General features: G+C 38.8%; 1 protein-coding gene across 1 annotated transcript; it reads right to left on the reverse strand.

Moving 5' to 3' along the window:
- gnrhr4 (gonadotropin releasing hormone receptor 4) lies at positions 1-13,278 on the reverse strand. The gene is made up of 3 exons (XM_018663783.2): positions 12,647-13,278; positions 2,242-2,446; positions 1-2,145 (listed from the first exon to the last, which is right to left on the reverse strand). Exons 1-3 carry the CDS (start codon positions 13,163-13,165, stop codon positions 1,682-1,684), a joined length of 1,188 nt encoding a protein of 395 aa, XP_018519299.1. The 5' UTR covers positions 13,166-13,278; the 3' UTR covers positions 1-1,681.
- Between the last annotated feature and the right edge of the window lie 2,891 nt (positions 13,279-16,169).

Genomic DNA, 16,169 nt, shown 5'->3' on the forward strand with positions numbered 1-16,169 from the left:
GGCAGATTTTTTTTAATTCAACAAATAAGCACATTACAAGTTTACATCACAACATCTTGCATAACTTGCAGAAAAGAAACAATATCATGCAAACAAACAAATGCTTTTGCAGTGGTGTTGCAACGACATTTCAAACAGGTAAGTTAACTGTTAACTTTACAATATTAAAGAGTTTTTAAGTTCCAGATTTAAATTAAGCTGTTTCCTTGTCTGTTTCTTGGCCACAGAAAATAACATAATTCACAACATAATACGCCAATAACACCAATACTGATATAAACTATACTAAATGATAGGATGAATTACTCTATAGAGCTTTGTTTCCAGGGTGATTTTTGTGCAACACAGTAAACACAAAATCTATCAGACTAAATTAAGCAGTCAATAATGCATCAACAGGTCCAGGTACATTCAATACATACAACTGTACAACTGCCACAATATTTATTTAAAAGGCTGTCATGGTCAATAATGATCATGACAAAACATTCATTTTTGCAATGAAGCTAAATTGCAGTCTTTTACATTGCACACAAAGCACCATGAATGTATTGTTAGAGTAGTCTTCAGTCAATAAGTGATGATCAGCACAGGACCTTGTAGCATAAAACCCAACATGTAATAAAAATATAAAACTCTGAAATCTCCATTTTACCAGAGTGGCAAATATTTTAAATCACAAACAGGTTTTATCTTATTGATTAATCACATGCACACTGTTTATCATGTTTGTATGTGGAGCAGAGTGCACATTTGTGTGTCTGGGCTTGTTTGACTATATTTGTGGGCTCTAAAAACTGCTGTTTTGGGGTGAAGACTTGGTTTTAGGGTTAGACATTCAGTTGTGATGGTTAAAGTTGGGGTAAGAGGCAAGGGAATATATTATGTCAATGATGGGTCCCCAAAAAGAGAAGCGTACAAGGATGTGTGTGTGTGTGTGTGTGTGTGTGTGTGTGTGTGAGAGAGAGAGAGAGAGAGAGAGAGAGAGAGAGAGAGAGAGAGACATTTCTTCGTTATGGGGACAAGAAATTAAGGTGAAGATAGGGTAAGGTTATGTTTGGGTGAAAGGTAAGGTAAGGGCTAGGATTAGGAAAGTAGTAGTTATGGTTAAAGTAAGAGCAGAGGAAATTAATGTAAGTTAGTGTAATGTCCCCTGAAGTCATGGAAACAAGACTGTGTGTTGTGGGTGTGACCACCCTCTAACTTCTTTTTTACACCTACTGTTATCAAGAGTGGTGTTTGGCTCCTTAGTCAGTTTATAGAAACTTTAAGCAGATTTGTCATCAGCTACTCTTTCAGCTTCCAGTAAATCTGATCGGCAGTGTTTAAGGCATTTTGTTTGATGTGCAGGGTCATCCTCAGCCAGTCATGGTGTTTTTGTATATGCTGCAAAAGAGTAACAACATGCATCACTTTGCAGCATTTTCTCAAATTCTTTTCCGTGCCATCCAAGATATTATGTGTGACAGATGATGTGCGGGATGAACAGACCAGAGATGAGCTACAACACAGCAATGATTACATCAGTGGAACAAAAATGAACCAATTTTCAAGACTGAAATGTTTGTGAAGCTTCAGCATTTCAGCGCAGAATCACTGAACTAGCTGCAATCTCAGCTGAGAGACTAAGCTCAGCACTGATTAAAATCAGCAATTCTTTTCATTAGAATTCTTTGCACTATTATATCTTACTCACTGGGATGATTGGCCTTGAGCTGCTCTTCCTGCTGTTCTTGTCATTTCCTTCCTCTATGTCTGTATTGTGGCCACCTGAGACAGTCTGCCTGTGAGATGACAGGCGAGTCATATGTATAAGACAAGTGTTATTTTCTAAATCGGTCCGTGTGTTCGAACTTCGACAGCGTCTCTTAAGACCCTGGTGAAGATGGATAGTGAACAGACCGTAAGTGATGGGATCTAGACAGGCATTGAAGAGGCCAAATATAAACAACATATGAGTCAGAGAGTGGGAAACTGTTTCCTCCATTTTTTCAGGAAACAACCAATACCACAGGCCTAGCAGGTAGTACGGCGTCCAGCAGACGATGAATGATGTCACGATGACGATGCTCATCTTAAGAGTCCTCATCCGAGCTTTAGGGATGTTGTTGTGAGAGCGGCGGAGATGAACATCTCTGGATACCACTAGAAGAGAAGAGAACTCTTTATTAGTCACACGCACCTCCTTCAGTCTCAGAAACATATTTTGTCTGCAGATTTAATAGTAAACGTGAGACTTACAGTTACCACGAGCCATGCGGCTGGATATCTCAACAAGGATTCGTGTGTAGCAGAAGATCATGATGACCAAAGGAAGGAGGAAGAGGCATACAAAGGTGAACATGTTGTAGAGGGTCTCCTGCCAGTGCTGGACAAAACTGCCGTGTGTGGTGCACTGGGTGAAGTTCTCTGGGACCGTGATGGTCACATTGTGAAATATAAACATCTGTATGAAAGACAAGAATAGTTCTACTTAGCACTAAATCTAAATCACTTAGACAGACAGAATGTGCTCAAACCCATGACTGAATGAATATGCAATCAGGAAATGAAGGCTCTCAGAGGAGTTTGGAGTGAGAATCTACAGAAGGTTATTCCTTCAATTGGAATCAGATTATTGATTCATCAGCTAATGGAACAGTAAGAGGAACGCTGCGCTGTTGACAAAAGCTGTACTGTAATCTTAACAATGCTCCATAATTGTAATACTGTAGATTTCATGGGCAGTCCTTGCCAAACTACCCATGGGATGAGGAATAATAGCACTAACAACAGCTCTACAGTTTTCCATATTCATTCATAAAATAGAAATATTGCATATGAGTCAGTCATGAACACACTAGCAATTTTGTCTGCTTTTTCTTCCTCACCTTCCTTTACCATGCATTCTGATTTCTCCTATACACCTGTGCATATACCATTACTATTATTAGACCTGTAATATCCAGTCTGAGCCTGTAAAGCAGCCTGTAAAACTTATTGTCCATGCTGCAGCCTCTCACAGACACATTCATGATTTTATGAAGAGCATTTATGGCTGATTACACTCTGATCTTTCTGTGACAATTTTACCTTTACAAAAGGACGACAGAAAGTTGGATTAAGACTATCTGATGTAAAGTTTGCTTAAAATACTGAATATAATAATAACAAGAATAATTAGAATATTGAATGGCTTTATAGATATATTGTAATGAGTCTGAATCAAACTGGCACAGGCCAAAATGTGCAGAGCATTTAAATACATAGACAAGATAAACATACTCAGCTGTTATCACACTCTCACAGCTGAATATGTCCTTGTCATTTTGAAATGAGATTTGCTATGTCTAATAGATTGACAAAGGTTCTGATGTCAGTAAAAAGACTGACACGTAACATTTTTTCATTGGACACACAAAGCATTTGGCTGTGTACGTCAAGGATAAGAAACTATATTTATCTTGGAGAAAAAGCAGTCCATCTGGGCTCTTGAAACACAGCATTCACTGTGGACTATGTACACTACCAATCTTCTGTTTAAGTAAATGCCAGTAATTGTAATTCTTGCAGACAAATGACGCCAACCCCAAAGGAAGTCCTGTGTTTCCTCAAAAGCCCAAATTAATTTGATGCCTAATTATATTCACATGAAAATGAGTTAAAAACATAATGGAAATTCAGAGTTTGGTCAACAATTGTACAGTTCTACCATGATAATGTCTTCACTATGTGCTCTTCTGCTAAGAAAAGCTCATAAATGGAGAAAAATAGAATCTGTGACTGGCCACAAACTGAGACCTGTAAAGCTAAATTAAGATGCTTTATATGCAGACCATAAGCACATGCTGTACCACAGCTTTTATGTTTCTAATTTATTATTATTATGACATCAGATCGGATTTATATATTTTGTTTTTATTGAGAGACACATTATCATAAACTGTCGGTGGACTTGAGTCTCAAGAGAGTCCACTCAAGGCTAAGTCATGAGTTGAATTGAATGAGAGTACCTAGCAGCCTCTGAGCAGAGAAAATAGAGAGAGCAACAGTATTACTCCCAGCTATTTCATTTTATCAAGACATCTTGTTTGAGTATGTCAGACACTGCATCAGTGTCTGACATACAACAGCAAGGTAAGATGGAAGCACTGAATACACTTCGCTGAATAGAGAGAACATGCATCCCAGTTAAGAAATGTAGTGGTGTGCCTCTGCTTGCAGCCTAGTTATTTACTGTAGCAGTTTTTTCACCTGCAATGATTTCCCCCTAGTAACAAGCCCAAAATACTGGATGCAGACATGAATTTGTGAAAAGTATAAGAATATGACTGGATAGAAGCCAGTTGGCTGATCCAATATTTAGCCCTAAATTTATAATATAAATATGAACAAATCAAACATTTGAATGTTCTTATGTTCCCCAACAATAATAAGGAATATTACATAATAAGTATTAAAAATTTTAATATCAAGAACTTAAAGATATTGCACACTGACTGACCATCAATGACTCAAAATCATATGAGCAGCTGTCAACAAGGAATCCTGAGGATCAGATTTCATGTTTAAATATGAAAAAATAAATGAGTCCCATTTCTCAGTGTTTCAAACACTGAGAAATGGATACACTGTATATACTAAATGCTGATACTGATACTGTCATATTTTTATATAAGTAGCCTACAGTTGTTAAAAGAAATAGCTAAACAAATGGACATCAGTGTCTGTTGAATGAAACAATCGTCCTGAGAAAGTGAGACACAACCTTGGAAATCCTTGCTAAAATTTACAATAATATGTCAGTATTAAATCCACACAAGTGACACACTGTGAAATAGGATCTGAACACTGAGTAAAATATTGATATACTTTCTGTAGGAAGAAACCAAACGCTGATTGCTGCAGATCAGCATAGACGAGCCTATATGGAACAGTGTAGTCCAACCTTGAGTGTATTACTGCATTTCTGATTGACTGTAGAGACATTGGCTATATCACATACAGGCATACTGGGAAAATTAAGTTCTTTCAAAGCCAATCGTCCATGGAAGGAGGGCATTTCATAAGTTAAATGTCCCTTCATTTCTTCTTCTGCCTCAATAGGCAGCTTGGCAGTAATACAGACAGATGTCCACTTAACAGTAACAATCCACCTGCCTGTTACACAGTACAAGTGGGACCCTGACTGAGATTTCCACCTATTCACAATAACATATTGTAAATAAACCAGCTTGCGCAGGCCTCATTGTTTACACCTGAAGTCTGTCCACACTTCAGATTAGAGTTTCATGAAGAAATTTTATATGTAAATGAGCTACAGCAGGAACAGGCCTTAAGGGTTGCAGACTCAGAGCCTTTCATTATTCACAAATTCAAACTCAAAACCTCTGGGGAGAGCAGGCTGGAGGTTCCTGCTGGAAGGTCACTCACTTCAACCCTTTTTTCATCTGTTCACAGGGCAGCAGCCACTGTAGATCTGTTTCAAATGTTAATATTAATTCATATATAAATGATTCATATATCTGTGTAACTCAGATAGCATAGACAGATAGCATCTATGGCAGTATGTATCATTTAGTTAATGACTCGTCCATTTCTGAACTGAACTGACGTCCCTATTGACAGGATAGCCTTTCAAAACTGTTTTAAATCACTGTTGAGAAATAAATGTGGTTTGTGATGTGACAATGCTATGATAAGGTTTGGTTATGTTTAGGAACAAAAAACATCTTGGTTAAATTTGGGGAAAGCACATGGTTTGGGTTAAAATAAGGTTGAGGAAAATAAAAATAGGGAAAATCGAGTCAGGATTTTTTTTTTGTCTTTGGAACTATTTTTTTAAAGGTCAAAAATGAGCTTTCACACTCATTATTTTTCTTTTTTCCTTCTTCCATGTTCTTTCTTGATTGAATTTCCAACTTCTTGTGGGGTTGTTAGCACCACCATGACGCTCAAAGAACTTACATTAAACGTCTGGACTCCCCATGAGTTCATTAGAATTGAAGACACCTTTCAGATAAGAGGTGAAATGTCTCCAAGAACCTCAAGCAAGTCCAGTTCCCTTCGTTATAGCTCTTAGAAATACCATGATCTGAGCAACTGAGAATGTTCACAGACACTTATTTTCTTATTTTTCCTTATAATCTTTGTCACGCTGTAGAAAGTGCAGGCGGTTTCCTGGTTTCTGTAGCCACCAGATCCTTTTCCCCTACGTTTATCATCTGATTACAGGATGCATTAAACTAAAGTTCAGAGGATATAATGTGTAGAAAATTAATGATCACAATATAAAGTAAGGCATGTGAGTCACCCTCAGTTATTTTAGCTTTAGGGAATGTCTTAATTTGTCACCATACTGAGGTGATAATATGTCTAAATATAACTATACCATATGTCGATCCATTTAGATCTGTGTTTTGTTGGATGATACTGTAAGTCTAACAATGACGTGTGCAGTATATATAACACAATGAAAATATTAGAGAAGTAAGAAAGTAAAGTAATTAGCTCATTCTCTATCTTGCAGAAGCAGGAGCAGTGTCACTGCCAAGTAATATACTGAAACAAGAAAGGCTTAAAGACACTTAATCCTTATCCACCACATCTCTGGCTAAACTGCTCCATGTGCAAATCTAATAAATCTTTAATTAGATAACTGATCTTGATATTTAAAAACTTTTTCATTTCATTTAACACTGAAGTGCAATGAGAACCAGAAGTTCTGTGATGTTATTTTCCACTGTGGGTTTCAGGCTGTGATTTACAACTCAAACACAGCTGAACATTTCAGCTCACTTCTTTGACACTGTTTCTCCATGAAAGAATGTCTTGGACAAATGCTCGATGCTGGAGCATCTCTAGCTGTCTTCACTTCGTCACATTATCATAGTGACACTTGTGATTCAGGTGCAATGCATAGAATAGAGATAGCTTAAGCCCCATTCAGAGAGGATTAACATTACATGAGGAGGTGAAGAATGAAATACTCACCACATTTTAACTGTAATTTAACCTCCAGACAACATTTTAACCATTGGGAAATGAGGATATGGTCTGTAATAGACATGGATTTTCTGCAGGATAAAGCCAAAAGAGAAAGACAAAATCCTCCCCAGCAGGGATGTTGGAGAGTTGAAGGTGAAGCAAACATTGTGCATAAGGTGAATTTGAGTGAGAAATTGTACTCCTTCTCCAAGTCATGACCCAGTCAAGTCCTGACAGACATGAGACAGTGTGAACATTTTGTGTGACTAACACTTCCTGACAGTTTCAGCTCCATGTCCATAAATCTGAAATCATAGAAAAAAAGCCTAAGAATCATCTGTTTTCTCCAGTATTATAGTAATGCAGTGATATCTGTCTATACACCCATGCAAACAGGAGCTACTAATAACTGATTCAGTTCAATTGTAAACAAGTATAGACTAAAATGGGCTTAAAAGAGAATATTAGTACCTATTACTATTATTACTATTATTACAACCCATTTGATTTGGTTTTATTTTTGATTTCTAAATAGGCCCATGTATGTTGATGTTTCCATCCATCAGATTAGCAAAAACATTTTTGACAAATGGCATTTACACACGAAAGTCAAATTTGAGCCTGAGCTGATAAAAAAAAAGGTAGACGGACAAGCAGCTCTTCACACAGAAGAAACTCAGAGATCCACTTTAAAATTCAAGGACATGGCTCCGGATGGGATTTCAAATATAAGAGGACAGGTGAGTTCACTGAAAAACAAAAGGCAATTGTGATTGTATGATTTTATTTGTTGTTGAGGTGGTAAGGTTAAAACATAATGTTAAAATCACCTCACCTCCAGTGTGAATTGGAGTTTACATAAAACATGTCCTGTTCATGTCATGACTGTATTCCTCAAACTCAACAATCTTAAAGTTTTATTTATTTATTTATTTATTTTGATGTAGCTGTAGAACATGTCTGACAAAACCTGCTTTTATATCCCATAGAAACTGTGGTGTTATATGTCAGTATATCAGAGTTATTTATTCACTTTCTCCAGAATACAGCCTGATTATATTTGTAAATCGAGAATTGATGTGACCTTCCACAATAGAGACGATCATGTGCAATCAGGTGCAATTTGTGGTGAGAGTCCAATCTTGATCCCAGTACTGCAGCAGCATCTGTATTCTACCCTGTAGTAATACAGATGACTAAATGTCAGCTGTACAACTCTAAAGTCAATTCCAGGCACCTTGCTATTTTTCTCCTCCTCTCTTGTTCTTTATCATAGTCCTGTCTTACAAAGATCAAGCCCTCAAAGCAAATGTCAGATGCATAACTTAAACTGGTAATAGCACATGATGAAAAAAAAGAAAGAAAGAGGCTGTGATGCTGTGGACTTACTGCTACAGATTACCTGTACAGGGGGGTAGTTACATAACGTCACCCTCTTAAAATAATTGCCTAAATCATTTTTTTCAGATTTTTCAGGAAACACAAAAAACTGAACCACTTGTTGAATATATATATGATATTTACTAACAATTTTAATCAAAACAGTTATAACAACAGATGCCTATTGACATACAAACCAGAAGGTCAGTCAAACATGGAACATGAGAGAATTAAATAAGTTAGGCAAATTAAAACTAAAAAAGTCACACTCTTGACATAGGCAATTATACTAAAGGGGTAGAATGGCACAATCTGTTTAACTGAGGATGTAGGCAGTTTTACCAGAGGTGGCCAGCATCATGAGGAGATGATTTAGGAAAAAAAAATCATTTTTGTAAAAAAATGACTTAGGCAATTATTTTAAGAGGGTGACGATAAGCAATAATGTTCTCTTTTGTCTTAAAACTTGCAAGGTGGTGCAGTTACAGATTGTTCAGCTGTTTTGCCGGATGATGTGTACTCCCCTACAGCCAAAATTGAGGATCAACTTTTCTGCTGAGCTATATCCTGCTTTTTGTTTCTGGTGCTGTGTTTTTTTAGCTCAGTATCCCTTAGAATTGTGTTCATAGTTGATGAGCTCAAGATTTATAATCACTACCAACCCTTTGTGGAAGTCTGGGTGGTGGATGGTCTTGTACATTCAACTTGCATGTGGGGAATTAGAGTTTGTGTCACAAACTTCCAAATACCTTTAACCTTAACCATGTTTGGTAGTAAACTTATTCACTGGCTGGATTATGTCCTGATGAAACATATTTTTGAATGAATTAAGTGATACATTTATTAACAGTGGCAGATTGTCGCACTGGAGACTGGAATTAACTCACTGTGAACTTTTGGTATTAAATCAGACTATGATCTTTCCCACAAGTGGATATTGTACTGAAGGATCAGATATTTTCACAGAAAACAGATATTGTCTGAAAAATTTAATAACATGATTAGTATCAATGTATTTGCAACTTGCCAATTAGTCAATTAACAACATATCCAACCATTACGTTAATACAAAAGTAATTCGGTCACAATTATGATTCCTACAAAATGTATTTGTTGATGAAAGTCATTTTTGGAAAACAGGGTTGATTTTGGGTTTACTGAAAAGCAAAGTTAGCAAATAGTGGACATATGCCAAAATTTACATAAAATAGCATGTGTACAAATCTTAGGCTTATCTGTTGCATGTATCAAAGGCTCAGGACTGCCAGCATTACATTTATCTGCAGTACGCAGGGGTTTGTTCCTTTTTGATCTTTCAAAGGTTCAAAAATAAACAGCATAAAAGTTTATGAGATAACTGCCTCTGAAACAACCTTTACAGAAGCTTTTCTATAGAAAGAGGTTTCTCAGAGTTCAGTGGTTCTTGGTAGATCCCTGCCATGAGAGTGTTGGGGTGCATGAAGGACACTAAATGAAGACATATTGGTACTCATTAGAGCACTCGTCAGCCAATCAGCCAGTCACAGTTCGAGACCAGACTACTCTTGGTGTAAGACTAACTATACCTTTGCATTATATTGCATAATATGTCAGTTACTAGAAAAGACAAATAATTATTTAATAGGTTACAGTTGATAAAGCAGGCATCACTATTCACTAGCTTATTACTATTGGAGGCCACTGTCTGTGCTGCCCAAGAAAAGGCTTCAGATGCACAGCAGCTGGAGCCACCATAAGACTGGGCTGTGTATTCCTCTATGCCTCTTTAAAATAAAACGGAATCCTTCAAGTACTTGTGCCATTGTCTTCCCTGTCAGCTCTCCCAGGCAACTCGCTCTCAGGTGCTAAATCCAGCCTGTGTCAGATGAATGCTGAAAGAAGCCTAAACCAGGCCACATCACATGTTGGGTAGCTGTAGTGCCACAGAATCTGTTACATTACTTGTTAATCTGCACAGCGGCCTTGAAAATAATGACACATACCACGCACTCACTGTGAATCAGCAGCAAGGGTCACAATCCTCACTTCACTGAGTTAAAATAGATGGTCAGTTGCTCAACAATTATTCAACACTACAAAGCTGTGGGAGAAGTGCAAACACAATGCCTTCTAATCTGGCAATTCAAGGTCAGAGAGTTTGAGGCAAATATTGGGATTTGTCTACATTGTCAGATTGTCAAATTTGTCTTCTGACTTGTTTGCAAAGAAACTGAGAGATGTCTCAGACCACCCATAGGAAAATTACAAAGGCCCCTGACTCTTCAAAATGCCTGAACCTTATACTTCCATTTCGACAAAAAGGGTGCAGGAATGGTCTGAATAAGAATTGATATAACAATATTTACACAAAAATAAATAAATAAATGGCAGTATTTTATGTTTAAGGTCCTCTTCTTCTCCTTTTGAGAAAGCTTCTCCTTACTTCCTATTTGTGAACATAATGCATATGTAAGTCATGATTTGACTTGAATAGACCGACTGATAACTGTGATCCCACCACCTATAAGCCCAGTACATACTGCTATTTCATGTCATATTTGTGGGTTTTAGGCCTCTACTGTACACACCATTCTCAGTTGGACTTTTCTTTGTACTTTTCACAGCAGCGGCTTGTGAGTCATCCCTCACCATTCCTTATTTTGCAAAAAGGCCTCTCCGTGGGGCAGTTGCAGGGCTTTTATTCTGATAATTGTATATTCCACAGCTGCAACATACTGGACAAAATAATCACCATCATACACCTGTGGGTAAGAAAAATACTGGCTGGGCCACACAAAGATCACATTTCTATGACTGAGTGGCAGCTGTAGAAAACAAACGTTCCAGTGCCTGGAATTCATCTAATGCTCAGCAAGACAGGAACTAAGCATATTTTAAGAAATGTTAGCTCTTGCCTTCATTTATTTATTTATTTTTGTGGCCAAAATGTCCAAAAATTCTGACAAATGAAATGATGATCACTTGTCTCCAGACTGACACCAGATCGAAGCATTTTCTTATCTGACATCACTTGTGACAGGACAGCATCAATCGTCTGTGCTTTTCAAAACTGTTAAAGAACATCGGTTTTATGGTATGAAAATAATGCAGTTAAGTTTTGGTAAGACTTTGACCAAAGGACCTTTGTCGTCAAGGTTACACTTAGTGAACAATCACCCTCTTGGTTATAAAGAAAACATGTCACTTTTGTCTGAAAGGAAAAATTAACAGTGCTTTTCTGTTTTGCTGACCCATCTGTGCACCACAACCTCCCCCCTCTGTGGACTTTGATGCTCTACAACAATGTCATCTGACTTCAACCTTCACTCCCAATGGACAAGAGTCATAATTCCTGCGGTCACCAGGGGTCTTTGTCACTTTTGTTAAAATCTGCCAAATTGACAAAAAAAAGAAAAAAAAAAGAAACACCTCTGCATCCTCAGCTAGTCCTTCAATATCAATATCTAAATTATCATGACTGAGTCTACATGAGGACTTTCATAACTGGATCCTGTCTTTTTTCACCCCAGTGCAGTCCAGCAACCCTGGCTGAGGTTGAGAAATGAAAAGGTCGATCTTAGACCTGATTAGGTACTTGATAAGCATTCCTTATATTTGCAGATCGCTTGAGAGGCTGAAAGGTCAGTGATCCCCAGACATCATACTGCACCTGATCAGAAACTCAGTTTGATTAATGCAAGCAGGTGCCTCATTTGTGTTCACCAGCTCACACCAATTCAAGGACTGTTATAAATCTCAGAAATGTTGCTGATTAATCAGTGATTTGCACCTTCTGCTTCCATGTGCTGGAGAAAATCATATTCATACTAAATTGTGTTGCTTCCCACAACTTTTAAATACAAATCTTTCAAACAATTCTTTAATAATAAAAACCTACATGAATTCAATTAATCCTCACACTTTGAAAACCACAAGTGAGAGCAAAGCGAACCTTTTTAGATGTTTTGTTGTACAATGTGGGTAAAAGCAAAGAACACCCATTAAGCAGCGACTGCACATTCAGTGAGCCACCTGCATTTTTATTGCTGCACAAGATATTTGATTACCTGAATGTTTTCAAATCATGATTCCATCTATGTAATTAACCTTGATTTCCCTTTTCAGGTAAACCAAACAAGCTGGGTGCACTTTTGTCTCTAAAACCGGAAGGTGCACTCACAGTTGGTTCTCATTCTCCTGCTAGTGAGTGAGGTGTACAAACAGCAGCATACAGAGGCCTCCTGTGAGTTCCTAGTGGAGAGACAAGTATTTGATGTGTAGCCCCAGAGTGGCAGAACATACAAACTGTGTGTTCCCTTACCTGAGGGAGTGAGAGGATCACACTCATAGTCCAGGCAACAGTCAACATGATTTTGCTTTTCCTTTTGGCCTCACTGATCCCCAGTGGATTGAGGATGGCAGACTGTCTGTCCAGGCTGATGACCACAGTCACAAAAGCGCACGAGTACATCGCCACCAGTTTCATGAACATCAGCAGCCTGCAGGCGACGTCTCCCGCCTGCCACTGCACCGTGATGTTCCACACCGCGTCCACGGGCATCACGATGAAAGTGACCAGCAGGTCTGCCACGGTCAGGTTCATAATGAGGATCCTGACGTGCGACTTGCGCCTGCCGCCGTTGCTGGCAGCCCAGAGCACGATCAAGTTGCACACAGCCGACACCGCGCAGAGAGTGAAGGTGATGATGACTCTGACTTTGGCCGCGGTGGAGAAAGTGGGCAGCTGGAGCACGTCTCCATCAGCGCTCTTATTGCACGCTGAGGTGGGTCCCTGGCAGCTGCCATTCACCGTTTGATCGGTCAGCTGGTGGAACATCATGAAAAACCTGAACCTGACTGATGGGGAGGCACAAATACGAGCAAGGCAATAATTCCTCTTGTACTCCTAGACCGCGTCTGTCTTCTCCATCTGTATCTCCGACTGGAACTTCAACTGTGAAAACTGAGAAATGAAAGAAAAAATGTTTTTCCGTGTTCTTAACGCTCGACTGGATTTATATTTTGTACACGCCACATGGAGCAAATGCTGTGCGTCAGAGGCACCTGTAACCTGTCTATACATCCTTAATACAGTAGGAACTCCTGGCACATGCAGCTTTAATAATACAATAAATGGCACCGTCGTATGAAGCTTTTCTGATGCAAACATGCAAGGTGATAACAAACAAGATGACCATGACACTAACCCCAAATTATAAATCAATCATTTACAAAACACACAAGAAACGATTAGGGGAGATCAGAAGACAGATTTCTAAATGGCACAGGTGAGAGAAAAACTGGCAGTAATATTAGTGTTGAAGTACAGTAATTTGCTGAACTTATAACCCTTATCCTGTCTAATTTCCTCCTGGTTCCAGAGTCACTGCTCCCTCTAATTAAAAGGTACTTGCCTCATCATTGTCCTGAAGGTGAAAAAAAGAGAGAGAAGAGAGAATGAGACAGAGAGAGAAGGGGAGAAAGCAGAATTAAACTATTATTTCGAGGCATATAAAAATAGCTTACCTGGAATTAGGAGTGGGGCTGTCAGTAAGCGCTAATGGGGATCTCGCTGAGCGCGTTCCTTCTGCAGTCACTGCAGCTGTTGCCTCAGTCCGCCTAATTCCTCCGCTCTGACGCGACGAACGAGGTTTGAGCCCATCTATGAAGCACGGGGGCTGACAGGTGAAACACCCCCAAGAAATCCCCAAATAGTAACACAAAGAGCCACAGACCGCTGCAGCATGTAGGCATTTGTCAGAAAACCCAATCGAATTCTAATCGAAAATCAAATGGGGGATTTTTTTTTTTCTGGAGGAGGCTCTGGAGACAGCAACAGCAGTTCATTCATTTCCCCAGAGGTCTGTGAAACTTCCCATAATGAAACCTAAGTATTGTTATTTGCTTGCTGCAACATATTCCACACAACACTAGGGTGAAAAGAAACACTTATCTGTGGTTTCCAAGAATTTGAAGCCTCTTGGTTTTGCGCTCAGTTGTGCGCCCTTGCATCAGCACAGAAAAATAAGCTTGTTTTTTTCTTTCTTTATGCGCTGTGTGACAATAAGGAATCCACATTCAGACGCTCTACAGACGTCACCCATAGAAACAAATCAAAAGCTGGAGAAGATAGAAAGGTTTTCAGTTTGCTTTTGGAAATGGACACAGTGGGGACATCATGGTCATTTCAGGTGAGCTGTTTTTTTTCCAGTGCACGTAAGGAAATCAAGGAGGATAAAATGTGAAGTAGGAGGTGTCTGTTACAGCCATGCAGAAGCGGACACAATATATATAGCCTTGAGCTTTCTTTACTTATAACTGCAGGTACAGTTAATCACTGTATCCTCATGAACACTGGTTTGATGTTCTCAGATACATTGTTTTGAGGCATTAAGATATTTTCTAGCATCACTATTCGTTACAGTGTGACAAATGCAGGCAAAACTGTACCTGTGAAAATAATCTGATGAGTAACTTTGTGCTCCACTCAGGGATGGGTCACAAACTGGGAAGAGTGAGCAACTAACCCCTTAACACAGGACTAAACTGCATTATTTAAAACCGAGGGCTTAAAATGTGTATGAGATCACGTAGGTAAATCAACTCAAGTGATAAGGACCTTAAATGCTGGTCCTGTACTACTACCTGCATATAGAGGGGCCCTTTGCCCGAAATTACATTACAATTCTTTAGTTTAAAGCAACCATAGTCAACATCTTCATAAAAACAACGGCATAAACGACTATGTGAAATGTGTTGCTCATAATGAGAATTGCAGCAGAACTCAGAACTCTGCAGCTCCCCTTGGCTCTCCCAAATGTTTTAGCATCTTTCAGCCCATTGTTTTGGTTTTTTCCAGCCCACAACTTTATGCTGTCATTGTGTTTGTGTTTGGCCACAGCAGCCAGCTGTGTTCGGTGAAAAAAAGCTCTAAAAATCCACTGTACACTGGAGCATTTAGCAGCCGATGACCCAGATATTTTTCTCAGGAGTGGTGGAGACCAAAAGCAGAGGTAAAAGGAGGGTGACTATTGGACTCACATTCATCAAGTGGACAGAAACACTAAATGAATGCTGCTGCTCTGTATCTGTTGGGTGTGTAAAGAAGCAACTGTTTGCTAACAAGTTTGCCATATCATCTTTAAAAGTTGATGTCAATGTACCATAAACAGTGGGGCAGTATAGGCCCACAGCTAATTGTTGCCCTGGAGCCCCTTGGACAGTGCATCCAGCCATGGTCCCACCTTTTTTTTATTTGCTCAAAATCATTAATTTTGGTAACGGAAACCTGACCTGACCCTTCACTACTGGCTGCTACTCATATAGGAGAAAAGGTCACAGCCCTCATACAATTTTTACATACATGGGGAAGTCTAGAATAATGATCATATGGTTGTGACAGACACAGCAGGATTGTCACATTATCGTGTCATATAATGTTTTTACTGTAAAAGCAGTAAAAGCTTTATTAGGACAAATATATACTCTCATTTCTTTTTTAACACAGAGTAACCAATAAGTAGTGTTGTTTTAAGATTCACGCTCTGTTACAAATGCAGAGTCCTTCCAGAGTAAAGGTCAAAGTCTGCTTATCTGTTGATGGATTTAAGTAGGTCATATATGTTACGAGCCACCAGAGCTACCAGATTCCTGTAATGAAGGGTGTCAGTTTGTGTCATATGGTAAATATAATGTAAACACCCCGCATTAGCAGTTAAAGGTTGAGTGACACCACCATGATCACACAAGGTGAGAAACTCACATTTTACATTAAGCTGTCAAGGAATCTATATTTTACAATATTGATTTGAAAGCTGACACACTGAAGTAAGAACCATTAATAA

Source organism: Lates calcarifer, linkage group LG10 (genome assembly GCF_001640805.2).
Source record: "Lates calcarifer isolate ASB-BC8 linkage group LG10, TLL_Latcal_v3, whole genome shotgun sequence".
In the NCBI taxonomy this organism is placed as follows: domain Eukaryota; kingdom Metazoa; phylum Chordata; class Actinopteri; family Centropomidae; genus Lates; species Lates calcarifer.

Bases quoted from the DNA above. Each gene is read 5' to 3' on its own strand.
- gnrhr4 (XM_018663783.2), bottom strand. From the start codon at position 13,165: ATGATGTTCCACCAGCTGACCGATCAAACGGTGAATGGCAGCTGCCAG. The intron at 2,447-12,646 runs GTAAGGGAACAC...TCTTTCATACAG, and splicing joins TGATCCTCTCACTCCCTCAG to ATGTTTATATTTCACAATGT. The intron at 2,146-2,241 runs GTAAGTCTCACG...CTTCTCTTCTAG, and splicing joins CCGCATGGCTCGTGGTAACT to TGGTATCCAGAGATGTTCAT.